The sequence below is a fragment of the Styela clava genome, chromosome 9 (assembly GCF_964204865.1).
Source record: "Styela clava chromosome 9, kaStyClav1.hap1.2, whole genome shotgun sequence".
In the NCBI taxonomy this organism is placed as follows: Eukaryota; Metazoa; Chordata; class Ascidiacea; order Stolidobranchia; family Styelidae; genus Styela; species Styela clava.
Genome location: NC_135258.1, coordinates 10444170 through 10466258, shown reverse-complemented (window position 1 = coordinate 10466258; position 22089 = coordinate 10444170). Strand labels below are relative to the sequence as shown.

The following is a 22089-nucleotide window of genomic DNA, read 5'->3' as shown; positions in this document are numbered from 1 at the left end:
TGGATTACAATCGGACTCTCTCCGGACTTTTTGCAAATGCTACAGAAAAATTAAAATATGAACTTTGTAAATCGGAAATTTAATATATGTACTTTTTATAACTTGTGATATCCGTTTTGTTAAAAATTGTTTCGGATCAGAAATGGCTTCATCCTATTCAAAAGAAATCATATACAATCATTATTTTGCATTAATTAAATTTCTTTCACTCACAGTTACTGAAGAAAAGAACTACTTCACCAAAAATGTAACTGGATACAGGAAATGCCTATTACAAAGCGTTTGCTTGGATGCCAAATCAGTTTAACGCTTCTTATTCATTTGGATATAATTTTTCAGTTCTGCCATCAACAACATCCACTCCTTCAAGTTCCTTTCAGACAGGCAAGATATTGTTGGCAAGATAACCATATGCTTTTTCATTTATCCAACCCTTACTCAAATTTTCAACGGAGTCAGGTATAAAAAACACGGCCTGAGTTGAATACAAAGTTGTGTGGATGACGCAAATGAACACAACAGGAAGCGAAAGACAGAAAGATACACCTACAAAGTTCATTTACAATTTTAAAAAAGTATCTATTTTCGTCTCCCCTTTGTCATTTACTTACTTATATTTTTGTGTTTAAATCACATTTTTTGTATAAAATAAATATTATTTGATATGAACAGGTAATACAAAGCATCCAGAACAGTTACCAACAATCATAGTGATAAATATAACAACATAGGCCTTAATAACAGAACGACTGTCATTCTTTGTAAAAAAAAAAAATCCCCCCCCCAATGGACGCATAAGTCATTAAAAACTATATATTTCAATGAGTGCAAATGCACCAAGTCATCCACCCATGTATTTACCAAAATTTAGAATGCTACCCAAATTTAAAAACAAGTCGACTTCGATCTCTGAGGGCGACTGCCGGGCTTTTCGCCACAAAATTAATAAATGATAAACGTATTATTTGGTTTAGTTTCGAATCTGTCACTAAATCCAAAGTTTTGAATGTGTCACTAAACTTCAGAACGTTTGAAATATTGATTTTACCAGAAAGTTCAATGTCTATTGGGTAGCTAGGTATTGCTGAATGAAATATAAAGCTAAAATTTCTAACAAGAAAATAACGAGATAGCGATCAGATATCGTCGACTTATAGATAGATCTAGCGGCGTGTATCCTTCGCTCTGACTCAATAGCGTGGAAACTTTCTCGATGGAAACTTGCGCATCGCACACACACACTCATCACATGCGCGCTCTAGCCTCAAAAATCTAGACAATACACGTTCTCTCGTTTTGCAAAAATCTAGATCTTTTCATCACTAATTAATTAATGACTCGCTAATTATACGACATAATTCATCCAATCGATAGGCTTCTAGTCCGAGATATGATGAATGCACAAGCAAAATTTGGAGCAGATTCAACCTCGTTTTCGTGAGATATCGCGTGTATCTAACAGACAAACGGAGAATAATGCTCAAATATCGCAATGTCAGCAAAATTATTCCAGCCGATTGTTGAAAGATAACATTCTAAATATCATCTAAACAGCGTTTCCAAGATATAATGGGCCCCATAGTAAAATCAAAGAAAGTCACAGTCTTCAAGTGACTTCTTTCAATTTCGAGTACCGGTACTAAAAATTTAAAATTGATTTGTCAATATAGAAGGTGGTTATTAGAGCATAGTAATACACAACTCACAAGTAAATCATTATTCATTAATTATTGTTTTCTATAGGAACTTAGAATAGTGCTTTCTTTGTTGTATGTGTACACTGAGTAGACTTCAAGCAATTCACCTTCTCTCCTATATGAATTACTGGACTGTCTTTTTTTTTTCTTTATATTTGTGTAAAGAAAAAACAGTGGAAAACACATAAAATAGAGTACAATTAAAAAAAAAAAATTAAAATAAAGCAATAATATAAATAAATCTTAATAGTATCACTGTCTGCAGTAGTATCTGTCACCTTTTCTCTTGTTCTTCATCCCATTCGTCCCTCACGTCATCATCCCATTCGTTAAATGTATTGTACTTGGTAGAATTGTTGGAAAGGCTTGAATCATCACATGGAACTATTTGTATATGGAAGCAACATAAAACAAATGTATAACCATACCTTGAATATTTCGATGAAAATACATTTCCGTCGGTAAAGACTTAACCAAACAAAATTTTTCGTAGAAGTTATGAATTCGTCAATTAGCAGATTTTAAGTTAAACAATGATATATTGTGAGGTATATTAGGAATTCGACGATTCAAAAACAAAAGACATTTAATAAGTGTTAAGTGCAAGACTATGAGATATACCCATAATAAGAAATTCTTTGATTGAATATTACTAACTCATGAAAAATCGCGACATTACTGGCGGCCGTAGTCCTTTTACAGAAACGAATTGCGCCGGCTAAAAAAGGTTCTAAACCCCAGCCTTACACCAATACCTAAGCTAAGCGTCTAATACAATGACACTATCGTCGTATAAATGATTTGAGTATACTGCTTTGGAATTTGACTACTCGTTCCATCTCGACTTTCTAGGTTGAGAAGGACTCATGTCGGTGTTTTAATATATTTTGCTCAAATTAAATATATGATTTATGCTCAAGAAAAATAATAAAAAAGTATTGTAGGTAAAAATAAATATTCGGGAAATATATATGAACTTTTAAAGGCTTTTATATGTGAGTCTTTCATACCCTATAGCATCCTTATTTCGTTTAATTATGTCCTTTGAATTCGTGAAAAAGACAATATTCACTGGTATGTAATGTCCATCAGATAATGGTTGTGTGTGGAAAAGTAGATACCACGCACATATAACCTTCTATAATCTCTTCAATTTTTTTGAACATTTGAAAAGGGGTTGATATATGAAGGAACATATGGATATCTTTTCAGCAAGTCTGTCTGGAAAAAACTCGATGGGTTGAACGCCGTTGGTAAAACTGGTGAATTATAGCTCAGCAATTGCGGGTAACAAAACTGCTTTGGTAGGCGAGAAAATACTTTAGAATTTGCATTTTCTGTAACCAGTGACTCTGTTGAGTAAGATCTTTTCTTCAATAACTGTTGAAAAAAATTAAAGTCAATTCATGTTAGAGGTTTTGCAATGCTGATTGTGGAAATAAAAAAACTGAGTATAAATCAAATTAGTATTAAACAAATTTCATCTCGAAGAGTTGGATTATAGAAAATACATTAATTGATACATTAACTAGTTTTTATAGATTTTTTTTTGAAGTTTACATATTAACTTTAAATATTCAAACAGCGTGCGTTTCCTCACCTCTTCCATTGTTTTGATAACATTATCATCACATTCGTTCAATGTTTCAAGAATCGTACTTGGAAGAATTGTTGGAAATGTTCGAACCAATGCCTGGAACGTTCTGCAATAAAAAGAACGAGATATCAAAAAATATTAGAATATACATAATCCTTCGTCATTGGCAATCGTTAATCGCACTATCCAGAATTTTAATATGATATTTTCTATGAACTTACCTCCTTATTGAATTTTCACAGGGTTCAATGTAGGATGAGTTGTCTCGTTCTATTTCCAAATTATCTCTTTGGCCTAGTTTGGGAAAATTTCTCACTGGAGTAGAATGAACTGGCAAAACGTGGCCAAATTTATCATTAACTGTGCTCGAGTAATCTGGAGTAGTCGAGGCATCACTGGTCGGAGATAATGAGAAACATCCTGAAGTTGTATCACTGTTATTTGTGGTTTTGCATTTATTGGTTATTTCCGTCCAAGCACTGTTCTTATCCAAGTGCGAATCCATACAAGTCTTATCAAATGTCGGCGTGAAAAATTCTCTTTCAATCTTGATTCGCTTGGGTTCTGTGAAGATATATTGGAATGATGAATTTTGCTGTAAATTTATTGGCAAAAATTCATACAAGATAAAAAAAATAGTAACCTTGCACAACGTCAGTGCACTCTGCATATAAATTAAAACGTTTTGCATTGATTAGATTCGATTCTTGAGCTTGTTGTCGACGTAGTGCCACCTACAATATATAAAAATGTATATTTAAGTAAACAAAAGATGTGTTATGATATAAACAAGAACTAAAAAATTGAATTAATCGAACATACTTGAGCAGCCATAACTCTTTGTCTTTCTGCAATCAAGTTACACTTGACACATTCGCAATTCTTCCATTTGCAAAATCGTTTATGACCTTTCAAAACATTGATTTCACCATGATTTCGACACCTGTAGATTCAAGATTTTTTTAATGAAACAGGTCCAACATTTCGGCATAGTTAATAGAAAATAGAAAACAGTTTACTTACCTTGCGCACTTTGGTGCTCTGTTGGGTACATTACTTTGATCGTTTGGTAGACTGCTTTGACTCACATGTCCGTTATTCTTGTAGATTCCACTGGGATACACGTATGGCAACTGCTGTACATGGAAAGTATCCATAGTTCAAAAATTCTAAAGAATTTTTTTTCAGTGTAATAGTAATGTATTGACAAGCTACGATTTGTCCATTATAATTCAAACTGTTCTTATATATATATGCGTGTTATCTAAATTTTTTCTTCGTTTATCGCAATTATAAAATGAAATAAAGTTTGACGAAATGCATTGTTCACTAATTATCTTCGTTTCCATTTAACAAAAAACAATTTGTAAAACAACTGATAAGAAATATTACGAAGATCCTACCTTTGTTAAAATTGAATTCCTGTGACACGCGATTAGTCCTATTGTTCACTTGTTTACTTTAACATATATTTCGTCGTGCTCACACGACCGCGTTTCCTTTTATTACTTATTTCAGTCATTTTTAGGAAACTACATTACGCATTTTTGATAATTGAATGGGCCTTGTACGTTGAGTAATATTATAATTATTGCTGAAGCATTAAAATTTCGCCTATGCTTTTATTCAAAATACATAATAAAATTATATCAACTTGTTTTCGAGTACCGGCGTGATCTTGCTTCTCGTTAAAGTTGTTATTTTTTACTTCTTTTAAAATGATACTTGTAGGTTCTAAAGCAGACTTCTAACTAGCACTAGAAATAAATTACGTAGTGTGATAAAATGTTTTGTTAACTCCGAGATTCAATCACCAAAAATGTGTCATTGCTAATGATAATTAGCCATGTTTTCTGAATAAAATAGCGTCAGGTGCATATTTTTTTAGTGTAATTGAATTATTTGTAATTTATTATCTGTGAAATATTATTCTCAATTATGTTTGGGCATATAAAGCGCGCAATGCATATGAATTTATTAATTTAAACTGGGAATAGTATGAACAACAATCATACAAACAAGTGAATGCGTTTTCTAAGATATATTCAGCCAATGGGCTTATATTCCCAATAAACTAGTGTGAAAGCATGAACATTGATTTTATTCAATTTTTTTTCGAAATAAGTTTCTCTACAAATCTGAATAAAGTCACCCTGAAAGGCATAATTGGATACGCTACGCAGGCGATTCATTATTGTTTTTTCTTATCTTTTACTGAACAACTCTGAATAAAACAACGATGCAAACAGCTAATTAATTTCCGAATGCCAATCCGGGAAATCGACTACAGATAACATGCAACTTGTTTATTTAGTTGATTAACGATTAATCTTATATGTATTTGTCTACTTTATCAGTGATTTCATCCTTGTTTTACAAAGCTCATATTGTAAATATTCAGCAATGCATAACGTCGATCATCAATGTATTTTCGGCTCAATGTATCAACACGTAACCAATATTAAGTTTCCAAGTCTGAGGTATTATATCCGAATTTTGGTAATTTTGTTTCAATTACAAGAAACACGGTATCAAAATGCGTTCACAATAATCTGAATATTTTATAGAATATTTTAAGTAAAAATATTTCAATCAGTTCACATAATTCATAATTTTATAGTGAATAACAATTAATATTAGCATTAAGAGGAAACGAGGTCGCGTGAACACAACACAATATTTTATAAAGTAAACAAAAACAACAATAGTAATCACTTGTCACAGGAATTCAATTTTAACAATAGCAACGTCTTTGTTATAATTGTTATCACTTGTACTACATATTGTTTCTATTCGATGGAACTAAAGATAATTAATGAACATGTCAATTATCATGTTTTATTTATCAATTGAAATAAATTGAGATAAAATTAAGATTTCACGCATATAGCAATAGTTTAAAATGTTGAAGACAATCAGTTTCATTAACTTATCAACGCATAACCGCTTCCTATCAACAACAGTTATAATACGTCTATTCCAGTGGAATGTACAAGCTACCAGGTTATGTGAGACAGAGCAGTCTACCAAACGACCATAGTAATTTATTTAAAACAAAGCACCAAAGTGCGCAAGATGGGTAAATGTGCTATTTTTTTTCATGTCTCAATGTTACAATGGTTTTAGTGAAAAGGAAGACAAAGAGTTATGTCTGCCCAAGTAAGTTCAATTTAACTAATTTCGTTAGTTCCATTTGCATATATCTTAACAAGTTTATTTATATATAATATACTTACATTTATTTTAGGTGGCACTCCCTACGTAGATATCAAGCTCAAGAATCAAATCTGACCAATGAAAAACGTAATTTATATGAACATAGAGTGGTGGGATTCCGAAGTTTATAAACAAGTTCTCTCTAGTATCGAATTCGCCATCGGTTACCTCATCTGAAAAAAAAACTATGCCAAAGTTATAGCCCAATAACCCTACATCCTATTTACTAAATCATGTCTCTGCGTACATTAACATGGCACGCTTTAATTTGATCTAATACATTACATTCGAAATGACAAATATTACATTAGTCTTCAGCTCAAGAACGGGATGGATGATGATCATCTCACTCCAAGAACGTGCAAACCCCCTGGATACCACCACTAGTTACATAAGTCTTTAATTATGTAATATTGACAAGCATTATATAGAGCAGTGGTTCCTGAAGTGGTGTTCGCGCACCGTTTGGGGTCCGTGAAGCACTTTCGGAGGGTCCGCGAAATAAATCGGTTATATGGATCATAACTTGACAATACAAAAATTAAGTTTGCAAATACACATTTGTCTCCTTTTGCTGCTTCGCAATCGCTGCTGGAGACACCTTCACTTCCTGTTTTAATCACACTGCCCCACTATGATGTCACAGAGAAAATTCAATTGCTGCCATTAAAAGTTAACTAACTGCAGAAGTATAGCTGACGCTGCCTTTTTGCACGTTTGTTGGTATAGGAGGGAGTTACAATGGGCAGTTCAGGAAGTTACGGTTCTAATGCCATCCCGCTACTAAATGCTGCTTCACAACGAAACAGCGATGGCAAGGTGCACCCATCTCATTAAACTTTTTAAACTTTGTCATATACTTCAATCCATTTTAATATTTTTCACTATAAGCCGCATTGCTTTTTTGTTGTGATCTTTTAATGTTTTTTTAGTGAACAAGGCCGGAAATCAATAAAAGAAATTTAAAAAAACACTCATATAGAGAAAAAAATTATTTATTTATGCCAATTTGCATTGTTAACAATAAATAATGTTGCTTTTATGTTTTTTTATTCAAGTATTCTAATATTTTCTTCCGCATTATATTCTAAAGAAGAACTCGAATTGTTATTGATATTTTTTCTGAACTACAAATAATATTAAATTTTTTTCCCAGATTTAGATATGAACTTCAAAACTCGGAAATTGAATATGTGTAATCTTTATAATTTGTGACATCCGTTTTGTGAAAAATTATTTCGGATCAGACTTGGCTTCATTCTATTCAAAAGTAATCATGTGTACAATCTTTGGTTCGCATTAACTATATTTAGGTCATCATTCATCAACTCTTACTCCAATTTTAAACGAAGTCAGGTATAAAAAGCACGTCCTGAAGTGAACAGAAAGTTGCGCGGAGGATGCAAAAGAGCACAAGAAGGTGCGACAAAAAGAATAATACACATCCAAAGTTCATTCACAATTCAAATATATTTATTTTCGTCTATTCTTTGTCATTTATTTATATTTTTGTGTTCAAATCACTTTTTTTGTACAAAATAAATATTTTCTGTGCGATTCCAATTTTTTCAGATATGAAAATGTAATATGAAGCATTTAGTCAGACCTAGCATGCATTATTCACAGAACAATTACCAACAATCCTAGTGATAAGATATAACGGTATAGGCCTTAACGTTAGAACGTCTGTAATTCCTTTGTAAAAATAACGAAGACCTAAACATAACCACGAGTTGTTTTAAAAAAACAAAAATGGGAATTTATTTGCACCATATCATATCTTCAGCAAAGGTATATCAAGTTCGCTGGAGATAAACATTATAGGATACTAGTTTTACAGTACTAGGATATTGTGTATTAAACCGCAGATCCTTTCTTTTTGTCTACTTTTGGCCGTTGTCACAAGGATGATCAACAACAATTTTGCAAATTGATCCTTAAATCTATTTTGCTTTCAAAAATGTGAGAAACATATCAGCAATGTTCACAATACAACAAACAGTAGGAATGGGTTAATAGAGCATAATTACACAACTCCTAAATATGTGCAAAGTAACTCGTTGTTCATTAATTATTGATTTCTTTCTATACGAACACTTAGAATAGTGTTTTCTTTTTGTATGTATACGCTAAGTAAACTTTCAACTACTCATCTTGCTCTCCAATATAAATTACTGGACTGTCTTAGTTTTTCGTTATATTTGTGCAAAGAAAGAACAGTAGCAAACACATAATAGAGTATAAAAAAATAAAAATGAAGCAAAAATATAAATAAATCTTAATAGTATTAATGGGCTGCACTCTCGATTCATGAACTCATTCATTAGCCCCTGCTTCCCCACTATGCAATTAATTATTCAGTTATCTTGGCAAAAAACATTTCGTTCCAGAAAAGAAATCTTGATTGATGCGACTTGTGACATAATAATTTGATAGCGGTGATCCGTACGGATATCTCCACATGTCTGCTTGGAAAGCATTTGCAGTAGTCAATGTTGTTGGTAGCGATATCGGAAAATTATTTCTCAGTACTTGATATGTATCAAGTTTTGGTGTATGAGGTGCGACCCCTGAATAGACATTGTTATCCTTATATAGTATCGCTTGTTGTGGTATGGTAGCTAATTTCTTCTCCAATAACTGCAAAAATGTATAAATTGTTGAAAGAAACGGGTTGGGAAGTGCGAATTTTTATTAAAATTTGAATAAGTCTCACACCTTTCCTATTGTTCTGATAATGTCATCATTACATTCGTTCAATGTTTCGAGTATTGTACTTGGAAGAATTGTTGGAAATGCTTGAATCAGTACATGAAACTTTCTGTATATGGAAGCAACAAACAAAAATGTAAAAAATCCGATCTTGGATATTTCGATATCCTCGTATATACATTTCATTTTCTTCTTCAACTTAGCCAATGTAAAACTTATCGGATAGGTTATGAATTCTTCAAACTAAAATATAATTTTATTTCCGGTACTCACCGTCTAATTGAGTTATCTTTGGGGACATCCGACTTTGTTGATGAATTACTTTTCATAATTGAATTGAAACCATCTTTTACAGGAGTAGAATGAACAGGTGAAATGCGGTCACACAAATCCGTACTCGTCGAGTAATTTTGCGGTGTTGAAACTTCACTACTGTTTGGGGAAAACGAGAAGCATCCAGAACTTGTAGCATCACTTTTGTTTTCTTTTTGGCACTCTCCGAAATTTTTCACCCCGGTGTTGTTAGTATCCTTCTCTAGTTTCTCGGGTGTTAGTAGACATCCATAGTCTTCGGTTTTGATCTTTTTTGATGCTACAGAAATGCCAAAACATTAGTTATAAAATATCTATATTTATAGCAAGATTTTGACATTTTAAATAGAATATCCACCTTGCATAACTTCAGTAGATTCTGGAATCAAGTGTCGTTTCGCGATGATCAATCTAGATTCTTGAGCCTGTTGCCGCCGAAGTGCGACCTGGAATATTGGATAGAATTAATTGGTTTATGTGTTGGTACAATATGTGTTGCAACGCTACTTTGAGATTAAATCAATTTGTACTTACTTGAGCAGCCATAACTCTCTGTCTTTCTGCAACCAGGTTACATTTCACACATTCGCAAGTCTTCCATTTGCAGAAACGTTTGTGACCTTTCAAAACATTGATTTTGCCGTGATTTCTACATCTGTGATTTTAAAAAATTTATTCATTATGTTTATCGCCCAAATATTGGTTCTCCAGCTAAATTTTTTTTAACACATCACCTACCGTGCGCACTTTGGTGCTCTGCTCCGTACAATACTTTGGTCGTTTGATGGAATGGCTTGATTTTCCATCTCTCGAAACTCATACGGCGATCTGATTGGAAAAGCATACGAAATTTGTTGCTGACGGATATAATCCATATTCTTAATAATTCCAATGATTTGATTCTATGCTGCTCTATAGTGATGATGTATCGAAAAGTTATTGATACTAATTGTCTCCTAACGTTTACATCTGCTGTTTTATATCCGTGAAATAATAATCATTTCTCGATTATCTCCATATTACGAAATAAAACAAAAGGCTTGCAGAATGCATTGTTGATTAATTATATTCGTTTCCATTTAACGAAAACAATTTGTTAAACAACTGATAAGAAATATAACCGAGCTTTTCCTGTTATTAAACCAAATTCCTGTGACACGTGATTAAATCCATTGTTTGCTTGTTTGCTTTAATAAGACAATTTCGGTGCGTTACAACGAACACGCGACTTGTTTCCGCAAAATACACCAGGTGATTTCTTGAAAAGCGAAAATGAAAAGTATTTAAATTTGGTTAGCATTTACACTCAATAATATTTTTAATCCACTAAAGTCTCTAAAATTAAAAAAATAAGGCAAATTTATATTATTAATTATTTTTCCAAATTTTATTTAAGTTTACAAACAGTTGACTTAATTTTGTTTGGTATAATTGCAAGTTGTGCTTGTGATCAAAGTAAATCAATTAGAGAAGACGAATTTAGGCTGGAATAGATACATTTTGTGTCTAGAGGTGACAACTTGCACGAAATGTCCGTTAACCTTCATAAATTTTTCTTGTCTTATTGTGTTTAGTGAAAATCTATCTATTAATATTGATCCCTAGTCGACATAATTGAATTTCAAATTGTTGAAACTATTAATATAGTTGACATGTAGTTTGTAGACTGTTCAATTATAGTTTTTGTCCAGCGCATGACACCAATGGACACTAGTGCTTGTTACTGATTAACAATTATTGAATAATTAATTATTTATTGATAAACACAATACACCGTCATTACATATCATCATTTATCTGATTTGAGATAACTTGCAAATTTACTGATAACATGTAATATGTTGTTATTATAATTTTCAATTATATATTTTCCGGTGACACAAGATTATTTATTTTGTGCAAATATTTACTTTATTAAGGACTTTGTCGCTGTTTTACGACATCTAATACGACCTCTATTTCATGTACAGCTGCTGTTGCCTGTACTTTTGCAATTTGAGAAATTATGAATACCTAGTGAAAATATGCAATATAAAGTAAAAATTTTCTAATAATTCCTTCCTTATATTTTCTCATCCATATTCCACTCACATGATTGAAAATAGTTGTGATTATCTCACAATATTTTCTTGCAAATGTTGAAATGTAAGTTTCACTTTTTGACTACGTAGTTGTAAATGAACACATTGCGATACAATAAGTGTATGAGTTCAATGAACAATTTTTTCATATTTTTGCAGTATCGAAAAATTTATATTTGGTGAGAATTATCAGCCACTAACGTATGGGAATATTGACAAGAAACAATAAATAGAAACTAAAAACCTCGTGGATAGACACTTCGACGAAATTCAAATAGAAAACAAAAATAGGGCTACCAGCTCAGGATGCTTCTCATTAACTACGAACAGAATCCCCACAAACACTTGAGTACATCTGAGGATATGTATGATCGAAATATTTCTCCCCTACACTTTATACTGAAGAGCTTGTTTTAAAGTAAGATACTAAGACGCAGAGGAAACAAAATCCAATATTTCACCGTTTCCGAATCTAATAAAATTGAACATGGAAGTATGTGCATCAAAATATTGTCGTTTCACCAAACTTCCTCTCGCCAGTCCTACAGTCCCCGCCATCACTTCCAGCTTATATATATACTCAAAATTCAAGCTGTGACTAAATTCATATATGGAGAGTTCCATGTACTGGTTCAAACATTTCCAACAATTCTTCCAAGTACAATACTTGAAACATTGAACGAATGTAACGATTACGTTATCCCAACCATGGAAGCGACTAGATGCTGGTTCAAACCACAAATATGATTTACTTTCTTAAGCCTTCAACAAAATATATTTCTACATATGCTAACTACGCGAACTGGTGGGAAAGATATCCTGATATCTCCTTGCGGTACGGGTCTCCACAAATCAACATCTGTGGCACAAGAAACATCAACCACCAGTTATTATCTTGAAGTTATTTTAGGCAATAGTGAAACAAATGCAAAATTTTATTTGAAATATCAATGAAAATCTCATATGTGAGAAAGCAAAAATTTAAGCAGGGACTTGCGACTTGAAAATAGGTCACGAATCAAGCTTAAACACTATGGGTGCTTATTCGCCAATAATTATATATTTATTACTTATGTTCAATGATAAATAATATATTTCTCACTTTTCACGCTCTTAGTTCAGTAAAAAAACTGATGCATCGGTCCCCGAAAAAGATTATTTTTTATATCCTCCCCGCACCGGCATGAGCAATGCGGCAGCAAACTGAAATATTGACTAAATGGAATCTCCAAGATTAAAATCATTCTGAATATAATACTGTGTCGTATCTAACCCAGCTTTTGTCCCAAATTAATTCCGAATCGAAGTTTACCGTCGGGATAAGTAGAACTTTAAGGGTGGGTTATCACGGAAAATGTTTTTGCTGGATTTTAGAATTTGATTCTATTTATTTTTTTAGAGGTTTTGACGCTATTCACATGAAATCAATTAAGTTTTTTTACGTATTAATTTTTAAAATAGCAAACATCGGCGCAGCGCGGAAACGGCCTATAAGATAACACAACCACTGGTATAGAGAAAAAAAATTATTTATTCATACCAATTTGCATTGTTAATTAGTGATAAATAATGTTGCTTTTATGTTTTTTTATTTAAGGATTTTAATAACTTGAATTGTTATTGATATTTTTTCTGAACTACAAATAATATTCAATTTTTTTCCTAGATTCAGATATGAACTTCAAAACTCGGAAATTGAATATGTGTAATCTTTATAATTTGTGACATCCGTTTTGTTAAAAATTATTTCGGATCAGACCTGACTTCATTCTATTCAAAAGTAATCATGTACAATCTTTGGTTAGCATTAAATATTTTTAGGTTATTATTTATTAACTCTTACTCCAATTTTAAACAAAGTCAGGTATAAAAAGCACGTCCTGAGGTGAACAGGAAGTTGCGCGGAGGATGCAAAAGAGCACAAGAAGGTGCGAAGAAAAGAATAATACACATCGAAAGTTCATTCACAGTTCAAATATATTTATTTTCGTCTATTTTTTGTCATTTATTTATATTTTTGTATTCAAATCACTTTTTTGTACAAAATAAATACATTTTGTGCGATTGCAATTTTTTTTAGATATGAAAATGTAATATGAAGCATTCAGTCAGCCCTAGCAAGCATTATCCACAGACCAATTACCAACAATCATAGTGATAAGATATAACGGCATAGGCCTTAACGATAGAACGACTGTAATTCCTTTGTAAAAATAACGAAGACCTAAACAGAACCACGAGTGGTTTTTATAAAAAAAAAATGGGAATTTATTGGTACCATACCATCCATATCTTCAGCAAATGTATATCAAGTTCGCTGGAGATAATCATTATAGGTACTAGTTTTACAGTACTAGGATATTGTGTATTAAACCGCAGATCCTTTATTTTTGTCTACTTCTTGCCGTTGTCACAAGGATGTCCAACAACAATTTTGCAAATTGATCCTTAAATCTATTTTGCTTTCAAAAATATGAGAAACATATCAGCAATTTTCACAATACAACAAACAGTAGAAATGGGTTAAAAGAGCATAATTACACAACTCATAAATATGCGCAAAGTAACTCGTTGTTCCTTAATTATTGATTTATATACGAACACTTGGAATAGTATTTCCTTTGTAGTATGTATACGCTAAGTAAACTTTCAACTACTCATCTTGCTCTCCAATATAAATTACTGGACTGTCTTAGTTTTTCGTTATATTTGTGCAAAGAAAGAACAGTAGCAAACACATAATAGAGTATAAAAAAAAATGAAGCAAAAATATAAATAAATCTTAATAGTATTAATGGGCTGCACTCTCGATTCATGAACTCATTCATTAGCCCCTGCTTCCCCACTATGCAATTAATTATTCAGTAAGCTTGGCAAAAAACATTTTGTTCCAGAAAAGAAATCTTGATTGATGCGACTTGTGACATAATAATTTGATAGCGGTGATCCGTACGGATATCTCCACATGTCTGCTTGGAAAGCATTTGCAGGAGTCAACGTTGTTGGTAACGATATCGGAAAATTACTTCTCAGTGCTTGATATGTATCAAGTTTTGGTGTATGAGGTGAGACTCTTGAATAGACATTGTTATCCTTATATAGTATCGCTTGTTGTGGTATGGAAGCTAATTTCTTCTCCAATAACTGCAAAAAAAATATAAATTGTTGAAAGAAACGGGTTGGGAAGTGCGAATTTTTATTAAAATTTGATTTAGTCTCCACCTTTTATATTGTTCTGATAATGTCAGCATCACATTCGTTCAATGTTTCGAGTATTGTACTTGGAAGAATTGTTGGAAATGCTTGAATCAGTACATGGAACTTTCTGTATATGAAAGCAACATGAACAAATATAAAAAATTCGATCTTGGATATTTTGACATATATACCTCTATCTTGATAAAAACTTAGTCAAACTAAAACTTTTCGAATGAGTTACGAATTCGTCGATTAGCAGATTTTAAGTTAGACAATGATATGACAAAGTTATTTTACTACCAAACTAAAGTAATATTTTATTTCCGGTACTCACCTTCTAATTGAGTTATCTTTGGGGACATCCGACTTTGTTTCTGAATTTCTTTCCCCAATTGAGTCTTTCACAGGACTAGAATGAACAGGTGAAATTCGGTCACACAAATTATCAACCGTACTCGTCGAGTATTTTTGCGGTGTCGAAACTTTACTACTGCTTGGGGAAAACGAGAAGCATCCAGAACTTGTAGTATCACTTTTGTTTTCTCTTTGGCACTCTTCGAAATTTTTCTCAGCGGTGTTGTTGGTATCCACCTCTAGCTTTTCGGATGTTAGTGGAGGTATATAGTCTTCGGTTTTGATCTTTTTTGATGCTATATAAATACCAAAACAATATCCATGAGTTCTATATTTATTTATATCAGAATTTTGGGTACTCCCGTAGTATGTGTACCAGGTTAGGGTCAACCAATAATTTCATTCCGATTTTCCCTTATTTAGTTCTATTACGACTTCGGGGACTGCTTGTGTTAGCCAAGTGAATATACCCCCTGCCTATATGCTCCCGTCCCTTTACACAACTTGATGTAAAGTAGGCAAACAAAATTAGGTACCTCCATATTGGTACACATACTTCTGGAGCGATAATTTTGTTACTTTAAGCAGAATATTCACCTTGCATAACTTCCGTAGATCCTGGAATCAAGTCTCGTTTCTCGATGACCAGTCTTGATTCTTGAGCCTGCTGTCGCCGAAGTGCAACCTGGAATATTGGAAGGAATTAGTTGGAATATGTGTTGGTACAATGTTTGTCGCAAAGCTACTTTAAGGTTTTAAGGTCAACTTGAACTTACTTGAGCAGCCATAACTCTTTGTCTTTCTGCAATCAAGTTACATTTCACACATTCGCAATTCTTCCATTCACAAAAACGTTTATGACCTTTCAAAACATTGATTTCGCCGTGATTTCTGCATCTGTGAAATGTAAATATTAATTCATTATGTTTATTGCCCAACTATTCGTTCTCCACCAACAAACTCTTAAAACCACAGCTACCTTGCGCACTTTGGTGCTCTGCTCCGTAGGCCTACGATACTTTGGTCGTTTGATGCAATGGCTTGACTTTCAATCCTAGTAAACTCATACGGCGATCTGATAGGAAAGGCGACATTTGTTGCTGACGGATAGAATCCATATTTTTAATAACTTTCACTGATTTAATCCTATGTTGCTCTTTAGCGATGATCTATCGAAGAGTTTCTGAAACTAATTGACTCCTAAGATTTACATCTGCTGTTTTATATCCGTGAAATAATATTCATTATCTCGATTATCTTCATATTGCAAAATAAAACAAAAGGCTTGCGAAATGCATTGTTCACTAATTATCTTCGTTTCCATTTAACGAAAACAATTTGTTAAACAACTGATAACAAATATAACCGAGCTTTTCCTCTTAGCAAACCAAATTCCGGTGACACGTGATTATTTCCATTGTTTGTTTGTTTATTTTAATAAGAACATTGTGGCGCGTTACAACGACCACGCGACTTGTTTCCACAAAATACAACAGACAATTTCTTGAAAAATGGAAAAGTATTTGAAGGTGGTTGGTATTTGAACTTAAAAATATTTTCAGCAACTAACGCCTTCAAAATTTAAACATGAGGTAAACTTATATTGTCAATTTTTTTCAAATTTTCCCCTTTGAATTTACAAACAGTTGACTTCTTCTGATTTAGTATAATTGTGAGTGGTGGTTAGGGTCAATCAATTACAGAAGACGGATTTATGCTGGGCAAAATAACTTTTGTGTTTAAAGAGACAACTTTACCCGAAATGTACGGTAATCCTTCGCACACTTGTCTTGTGTTATTGTGTTTAATGAATTGTATACTTCCGGCAAAGACTTATCCATTGCTTCTGATATATAGTCTTCATAATTTATTTTGCTTTCAATTATTGAAAATATTAATATAGTTGTTTTGTAGCTTGTAGACAGTTTGAAAATAATTTTTGTCTAGCGCATGATTGCAATAAACATTACTGTTTTTTAGTGATTCAAAATTATTTAAAATTAATTATTCATCGTTCAATACAATAAATCTTCATTAAATTCCATTAACTATCTGCTTCGAGATAACTTGCGAAGTTACTGATAACACACAAAACGTTGATATTATTATTCTTGATTATATATTTTCCGGTGACACAAGATTAATTCTTTTGTGTAAATGTTTACTTTATTAAAGAATTTATCGCTGTTTCACGATATCCAACAAAATTCTTATTTCGCGTGAAGCTGCTGTTGCCTACTTTTAATATTCGAGAAATTGAATTTCACCACCAAGTGAAAATATGCAAAATATCGAAGAAATTGTCTAGTAAAGTTTTTGAATATTCTTCTATTCGGGAAGATATTACTCACCCACATACTTAAAAATTGTCGTGAAGATCTCACATGTCATATCTTATATGTACTTGTGGTTGTTATGTTGAAATGTTACTTTAACTTTTTGTATACTTAGTTAAAATTGTACGTATGGGTTCAACCGTGCGGGTGTAGGCTACATATAAATATATCCTCTTCACCCGAAAAACAGAGAAATGTGAGACAAAATAATGTATATATCAAATAATTTTCAATATTCCTTTTTTACTTATTTCAATATTTCATTTATTTTTGTGTTCGTAATAAATAATATATTTGAACAAAAAGACAAGTGACTCAGGTATCTTTCACCTTTTTACCAAATTTTTTCCTGCTCTTAAAATAGACCTTCGATAAAAAATTTTCAATGCATCACGAATGCGTGGCCTTAACAATCTCTTGATTATCGCATCATAACTTTTTCATAGCCCTATCAATTTTTCTTGTAGCTTCGAATTTTTTACTTATTGTATACGAATTTGCCCAAACAACAGAAAGATAGCAAGCAATAATTTACACCCAAAATCAAGTACGCGCAGATAAGCAACCCCTGATACATTTGAAGAAATAAATTAGCACCAACTGGTGATGCGTATAATAACATAGCAAATGCTTGAAATGAGATTCGTAACATTTGGTTATAATATATTTTTTTTAAAATCATTCGTTAAAAGACAATACCCAAACACGGAGTTCCTTGAAAGAATCTCAGGGCGCGAAAACGTTGCAGATAAAAAGCAACCACTCCAATGAGTAAAGCTAAATTTTAACGGCGTGGAAGTCTGATAAAAAGAAGATACAAATGAATTATTCAAACGGTGTTAGGATGAAAGGCCATGCATCAAAAATAGGCTACATGTCGTTGACGAAATCTTGGTAGATTCCAGAAGCATGTTTCGGATCAATTATATATACTTGTAATACTTTTGTTACTCCTGCTGTAAACATTTTATATTTATACAATTTTACAATTCATTTGTTTTCTTTCATTTACTTCAGTACTTTGAGGCTAGAGCAGCGCCGTGCCGAACTTCTCTTTTTTCCAGTGCGAGTTTCTGATAATGATGTCCCTTATACCTAACTTCGAAAATGATGCGGGGGATAAACAAATCATAGATGTTGTTATACATAAAAATGACAGAGAATTAAAAAGAAAGCATCATCGACTTCGCTAAATCACGCAATGACCAGACGAGAACTTTGTCGGGAAAGGCAGTTAGCCATTGCTGATTCACCGTCACGCAATCAGTTTCACAAGACTTGTAATGTCGTTTTTCAATTAAATTCAAACACATCGAGAAAAAAATGTGTAATAAGTAATAGCACGAAGCCTACAACCTGCTGCTCGGGGCGGCTGCCCTTGTGGCCACCCCCCCGGTACAGAGACAAAACAATTGATAACGTTTAATCGAGATCTTCACTTTGTTAAAACGAATTCCTGTGACATATATATGGTTGTTTGATTGTTTACTTTGGTAAGTAAACAATATTAATGTTGGGAAATGAACACGTGAACTACTTCCGCTTAATATTATCCTGTGATTTTACGAGGTTTTCGGAGATGAAAGTTATATGTAATTATCTCGAAAATGTGTGCAACAAAAATTGTTGCGGAAATTTCCAATCCGAAGATACCTAACTGATTTCCTTTCGGAGTGAATTGTTTTTATGGACTAAATCTAAATAGTAATTAGGTAATAGTTGTAATATTTTCACAAGTGATTTAAAAGTTGTAATTGAAATGTGAAGACTGTCTTGACTCTTGAGAATAAAAAAGAATGGCATTTCCAACCCCTAACAGAACAAAACGAAATAAAAGATTTCCAGCAACTGACAATATTTTGCTCATAATGCTGAACTGTAGTTTATTTAGAACAACTGCTAATTAATTCGATGTCCAATTTTCTAAAAATATACAAGATATATTAAGCGGAAACAAGTCGCGTGGATATTGTAAAACGCTAAAATCATTCTTAATAAAGTAAACAAACAAACAATACAATTAATCGCGTGTCACAGGAATTAGTTTTAACAAAAGCATGGACTCTGTAATAGTTCTTATCAGTTGTATTACAAACTGTTTTTGTTAAATGGAAGCGAAGATAATTAGTGAACAATACATTTTGTAGACATATTTGTTTTATTTCGTAATATAGAGATAACCAGAAAAAATAATTACTATGTTACAGATATAAATATAAGAAAACCGTTGAAAATTCATTATAAGAGGCAATCAGATTCAGTAGCACGTCAATTCATCATTAGCATAAAGTAAACACATCATCAAATCAGCGGAGCTTATGAAAAATATGGATTCTAAACGCAAGCAGCAAACGATTTCTTACGCTTTACCTATTGGGTCGAAGTATTATTTCACACACCATTCATCTCAAGCCAGTGTATCAAGAGACCAAAGTGTGCTACAGAGCAGAGCGCCGAAATGCGCAAGGTAGGTGTCACGTTGGAACGTTTTTACTTCGAAGCCAATTGGCGAATGAAATATTTGAAAATATTTAACATTTTACAGGTGTCGAAATCACGGCGAAATCAGTATTTTAAAAGGCCATAAACGGTTTTGCAAATGGAAGAATTGCGAATGCATAAAATGTAACTTGATTGCAGAAAGACAAAGAGTCATGGCTGCTCAAGTAAGTTGGAATTAGCATAAATTCGCAGTAGGGTTGCAATGTATATAGCACCAACATAAATCCCAACTAATTCATTTATATATTCCAGGTTGCACTTCGTCGACAACAGGCTCAAGAATCAAGATTGATCAATGGGAAACGAAACTTATTCCCAGAACGCACTCAAGTTATGCAAGGTGAATATACTATCCTAAACATCTTGTGCTATTGATAAAATTATCGGCGTTTAAAACAATTCTTGATATTTCAACAGCATCAAAAAGGGTTAAAACCGAAGAGTGTTACCATCCACTAGCATCTGAGAACACTGTCGGAGAACAAGATAGAGAGACCAAAAACCCTAGTGATAATCACTCCGAAGAGATTCAAATAGAAAACAAAAGTGATGCCACGAGCTCTGGATGCTTCTCATTCTCCCCGAACAGTAGCGATGTCTCGACTCCACAACAACATTCAAATAGCTCCGAGGACGTGCGTGACCGAATTTCTCCTCTACACTCTACTCCATTGAGAGCTGGTTCTAAATTCAACAATCAAGCCAAGAATGCAGCAAAATTGGACATTGCACATATTTTTGATTCAAATGATAATTCAACATCAAGGTTAGTGCTGCAATTATTCACAGCCTTTTATATCTACCCGCAGTTGCCACCGGGGCTATAAGCTTATTGGCCACGAAGTGGAACTACGAATCCCCCCCCCCCCCCTCAATTTTGCTGACATCGCAGTAATGTTTTGACATTCGTGTTCATATACTTGAGCATTGCTTTTATTCATTACTGACGATGACCAATAATAACCACGATAAAACCACTCTCGGATTTAAAACGTTTTCGAAGCTTTTGAAAGTTTTTTTTATGTCGGATCTGAATCTGACTTATTTATGTTTTGGAATTTAGAACAATTAAATTTATCACGTTGAAATCTCCAAAGTAGTTTCTTGTATTGAATATCATTATTTTGTTCTACAGAAAGTTCCGGGTACTGGTCCAAACATTTCCAACAGTTCTTCCAAGCAAAATACTGGAAACGTTGAACGGATGTGATGATGACATTATTAGAACAATAGAGAAGGTGAGAGACAAGTTCCAACTCCAATACAAATTCGCTTTGATTTGAATAATTCTTACATAAATTTATACTTACTTGTTTTCACAGCTATTGGCGAAAAACTCTGATTCTGCTGCACATCAGGCGATGTCAAATACTGAAATCAACGTTAATTCCAAATTATTAACCCAGACGCCAATATTTGGTTTCTATCATACATGGGGAAATAATTTTCCGATTTCGTTACCACCACCACCATATACTTCTTCAAATGCTCTTAACGCGGACTGGTGGAAAAGATATCCTTACGGATCTTCGCTAATCAACTTTTATGACTCAAGAAAAATCAATCAACAGTTGTCATCTGGAACGCAAAGTTATCTGCCAAGACGAATAAACAAGTAGACGCTTTCGTATTCTGACGACGTAAAATGTAATTTTTCCACGAAAAATTGATGAAGACCAATGGAAGTCTGTAGTCTGGAAGGAGCCTAAGAATTGAATGCAATGCAGTCCGTTGATTTTTCCTAATGTTCTTCATTTTTTTGCATTTACTTATTAATTATTTTGTTTTCGCCATATTCTCATAAAAATAAAAAGAGAAATAACAAGTCTATCATTTTTAATAAGCGACCTATCCTACTATGACATTCAGTAACACAAATTCAGACCGATCATTGCTAATTAAACACGCGCGTAGGTCCGGAATACAAATATATATGACAATCATGCAAAACAAGTCATTACGAAGTCATGGTTTTCGTAAGATTGGAAACACGTAAAAATTGTACTGAATAAATCATCCCCGTGACAACAATGTCGATTAGTGCAAGTGAAGTAACTTTCCTATTAATTAAGTATCTCGATAAA

The 22089-nt window shown here is 33.0% G+C and overlaps 4 protein-coding genes across 7 annotated transcripts; 1 reads left to right on the top strand and 3 right to left on the bottom strand.

Annotated features, from left to right (window-relative positions):
• Positions 1 to 1875: 1875 nt before the first annotated feature.
• On the bottom strand, positions 1876 to 4487 carry LOC120339417 (doublesex- and mab-3-related transcription factor A2-like). Of its 2 annotated transcripts, none has more exons than XM_039407540.2 (6): positions 4318 to 4487; positions 4117 to 4237; positions 3938 to 4028; positions 3516 to 3858; positions 3298 to 3400; positions 1876 to 3077 (listed from the first exon to the last, which is right to left on the bottom strand). In XM_039407540.2, exons 1-6 carry the CDS (start codon positions 4449 to 4451, stop codon positions 2847 to 2849), a joined length of 1023 nt encoding a protein of 340 aa, XP_039263474.2. In that variant the 5' UTR covers positions 4452 to 4487; the 3' UTR covers positions 1876 to 2846. The 2 variants fall into 2 exon arrangements, with proteins under 2 accessions (XP_039263474.2, XP_077972524.1); XM_078116398.1 differs by having other exon boundaries at positions 3298 to 3404; positions 3517 to 3858.
• Positions 4488 to 8244: 3757 nt separating this feature from the next.
• LOC120340126 (uncharacterized) lies at positions 8245 to 10462 on the bottom strand. 2 transcript variants are annotated; one of them, XM_078116403.1, is made up of 6 exons: positions 10269 to 10382; positions 10069 to 10189; positions 9893 to 9980; positions 9496 to 9814; positions 9229 to 9331; positions 8245 to 9150 (listed from the first exon to the last, which is right to left on the bottom strand). In XM_078116403.1, exons 1-6 carry the CDS (start codon positions 10376 to 10378, stop codon positions 8872 to 8874), a joined length of 1020 nt encoding a protein of 339 aa, XP_077972529.1. In that variant the 5' UTR covers positions 10379 to 10382; the 3' UTR covers positions 8245 to 8871. The 2 variants fall into 2 exon arrangements, with proteins under 2 accessions (XP_077972529.1, XP_039264316.2); XM_039408382.2 differs by having other exon boundaries at positions 8255 to 9150; positions 10273 to 10462.
• A 3778-nt stretch (positions 10463 to 14240) lies between these two features.
• LOC120340125 (uncharacterized) lies at positions 14241 to 16363 on the bottom strand. 2 transcript variants are annotated; one of them, XM_039408381.2, is made up of 6 exons: positions 16147 to 16362; positions 15944 to 16064; positions 15765 to 15852; positions 15148 to 15463; positions 14838 to 14940; positions 14247 to 14759 (listed from the first exon to the last, which is right to left on the bottom strand). In XM_039408381.2, exons 2-5 carry the CDS (start codon positions 15953 to 15955, stop codon positions 14841 to 14843), a joined length of 516 nt encoding a protein of 171 aa, XP_039264315.2. In that variant the 5' UTR covers positions 15956 to 16064; positions 16147 to 16362; the 3' UTR covers positions 14247 to 14759; positions 14838 to 14840. The 2 variants fall into 2 exon arrangements, with proteins under 2 accessions (XP_077972556.1, XP_039264315.2); XM_078116430.1 differs by lacking the exon at positions 14838 to 14940 and having other exon boundaries at positions 14241 to 14759; positions 16147 to 16363.
• A 3388-nt stretch (positions 16364 to 19751) lies between these two features.
• LOC120339439 (doublesex- and mab-3-related transcription factor A2-like) lies at positions 19752 to 21848 on the top strand. The gene is made up of 6 exons (XM_039407566.2): positions 19752 to 19970; positions 20049 to 20169; positions 20258 to 20345; positions 20423 to 20771; positions 21141 to 21243; positions 21328 to 21848. Exons 1-6 carry the CDS (start codon positions 19822 to 19824, stop codon positions 21622 to 21624), a joined length of 1107 nt encoding a protein of 368 aa, XP_039263500.2. The 5' UTR covers positions 19752 to 19821; the 3' UTR covers positions 21625 to 21848.
• The last annotated feature ends 241 nt before the right edge of the window (positions 21849 to 22089 follow it).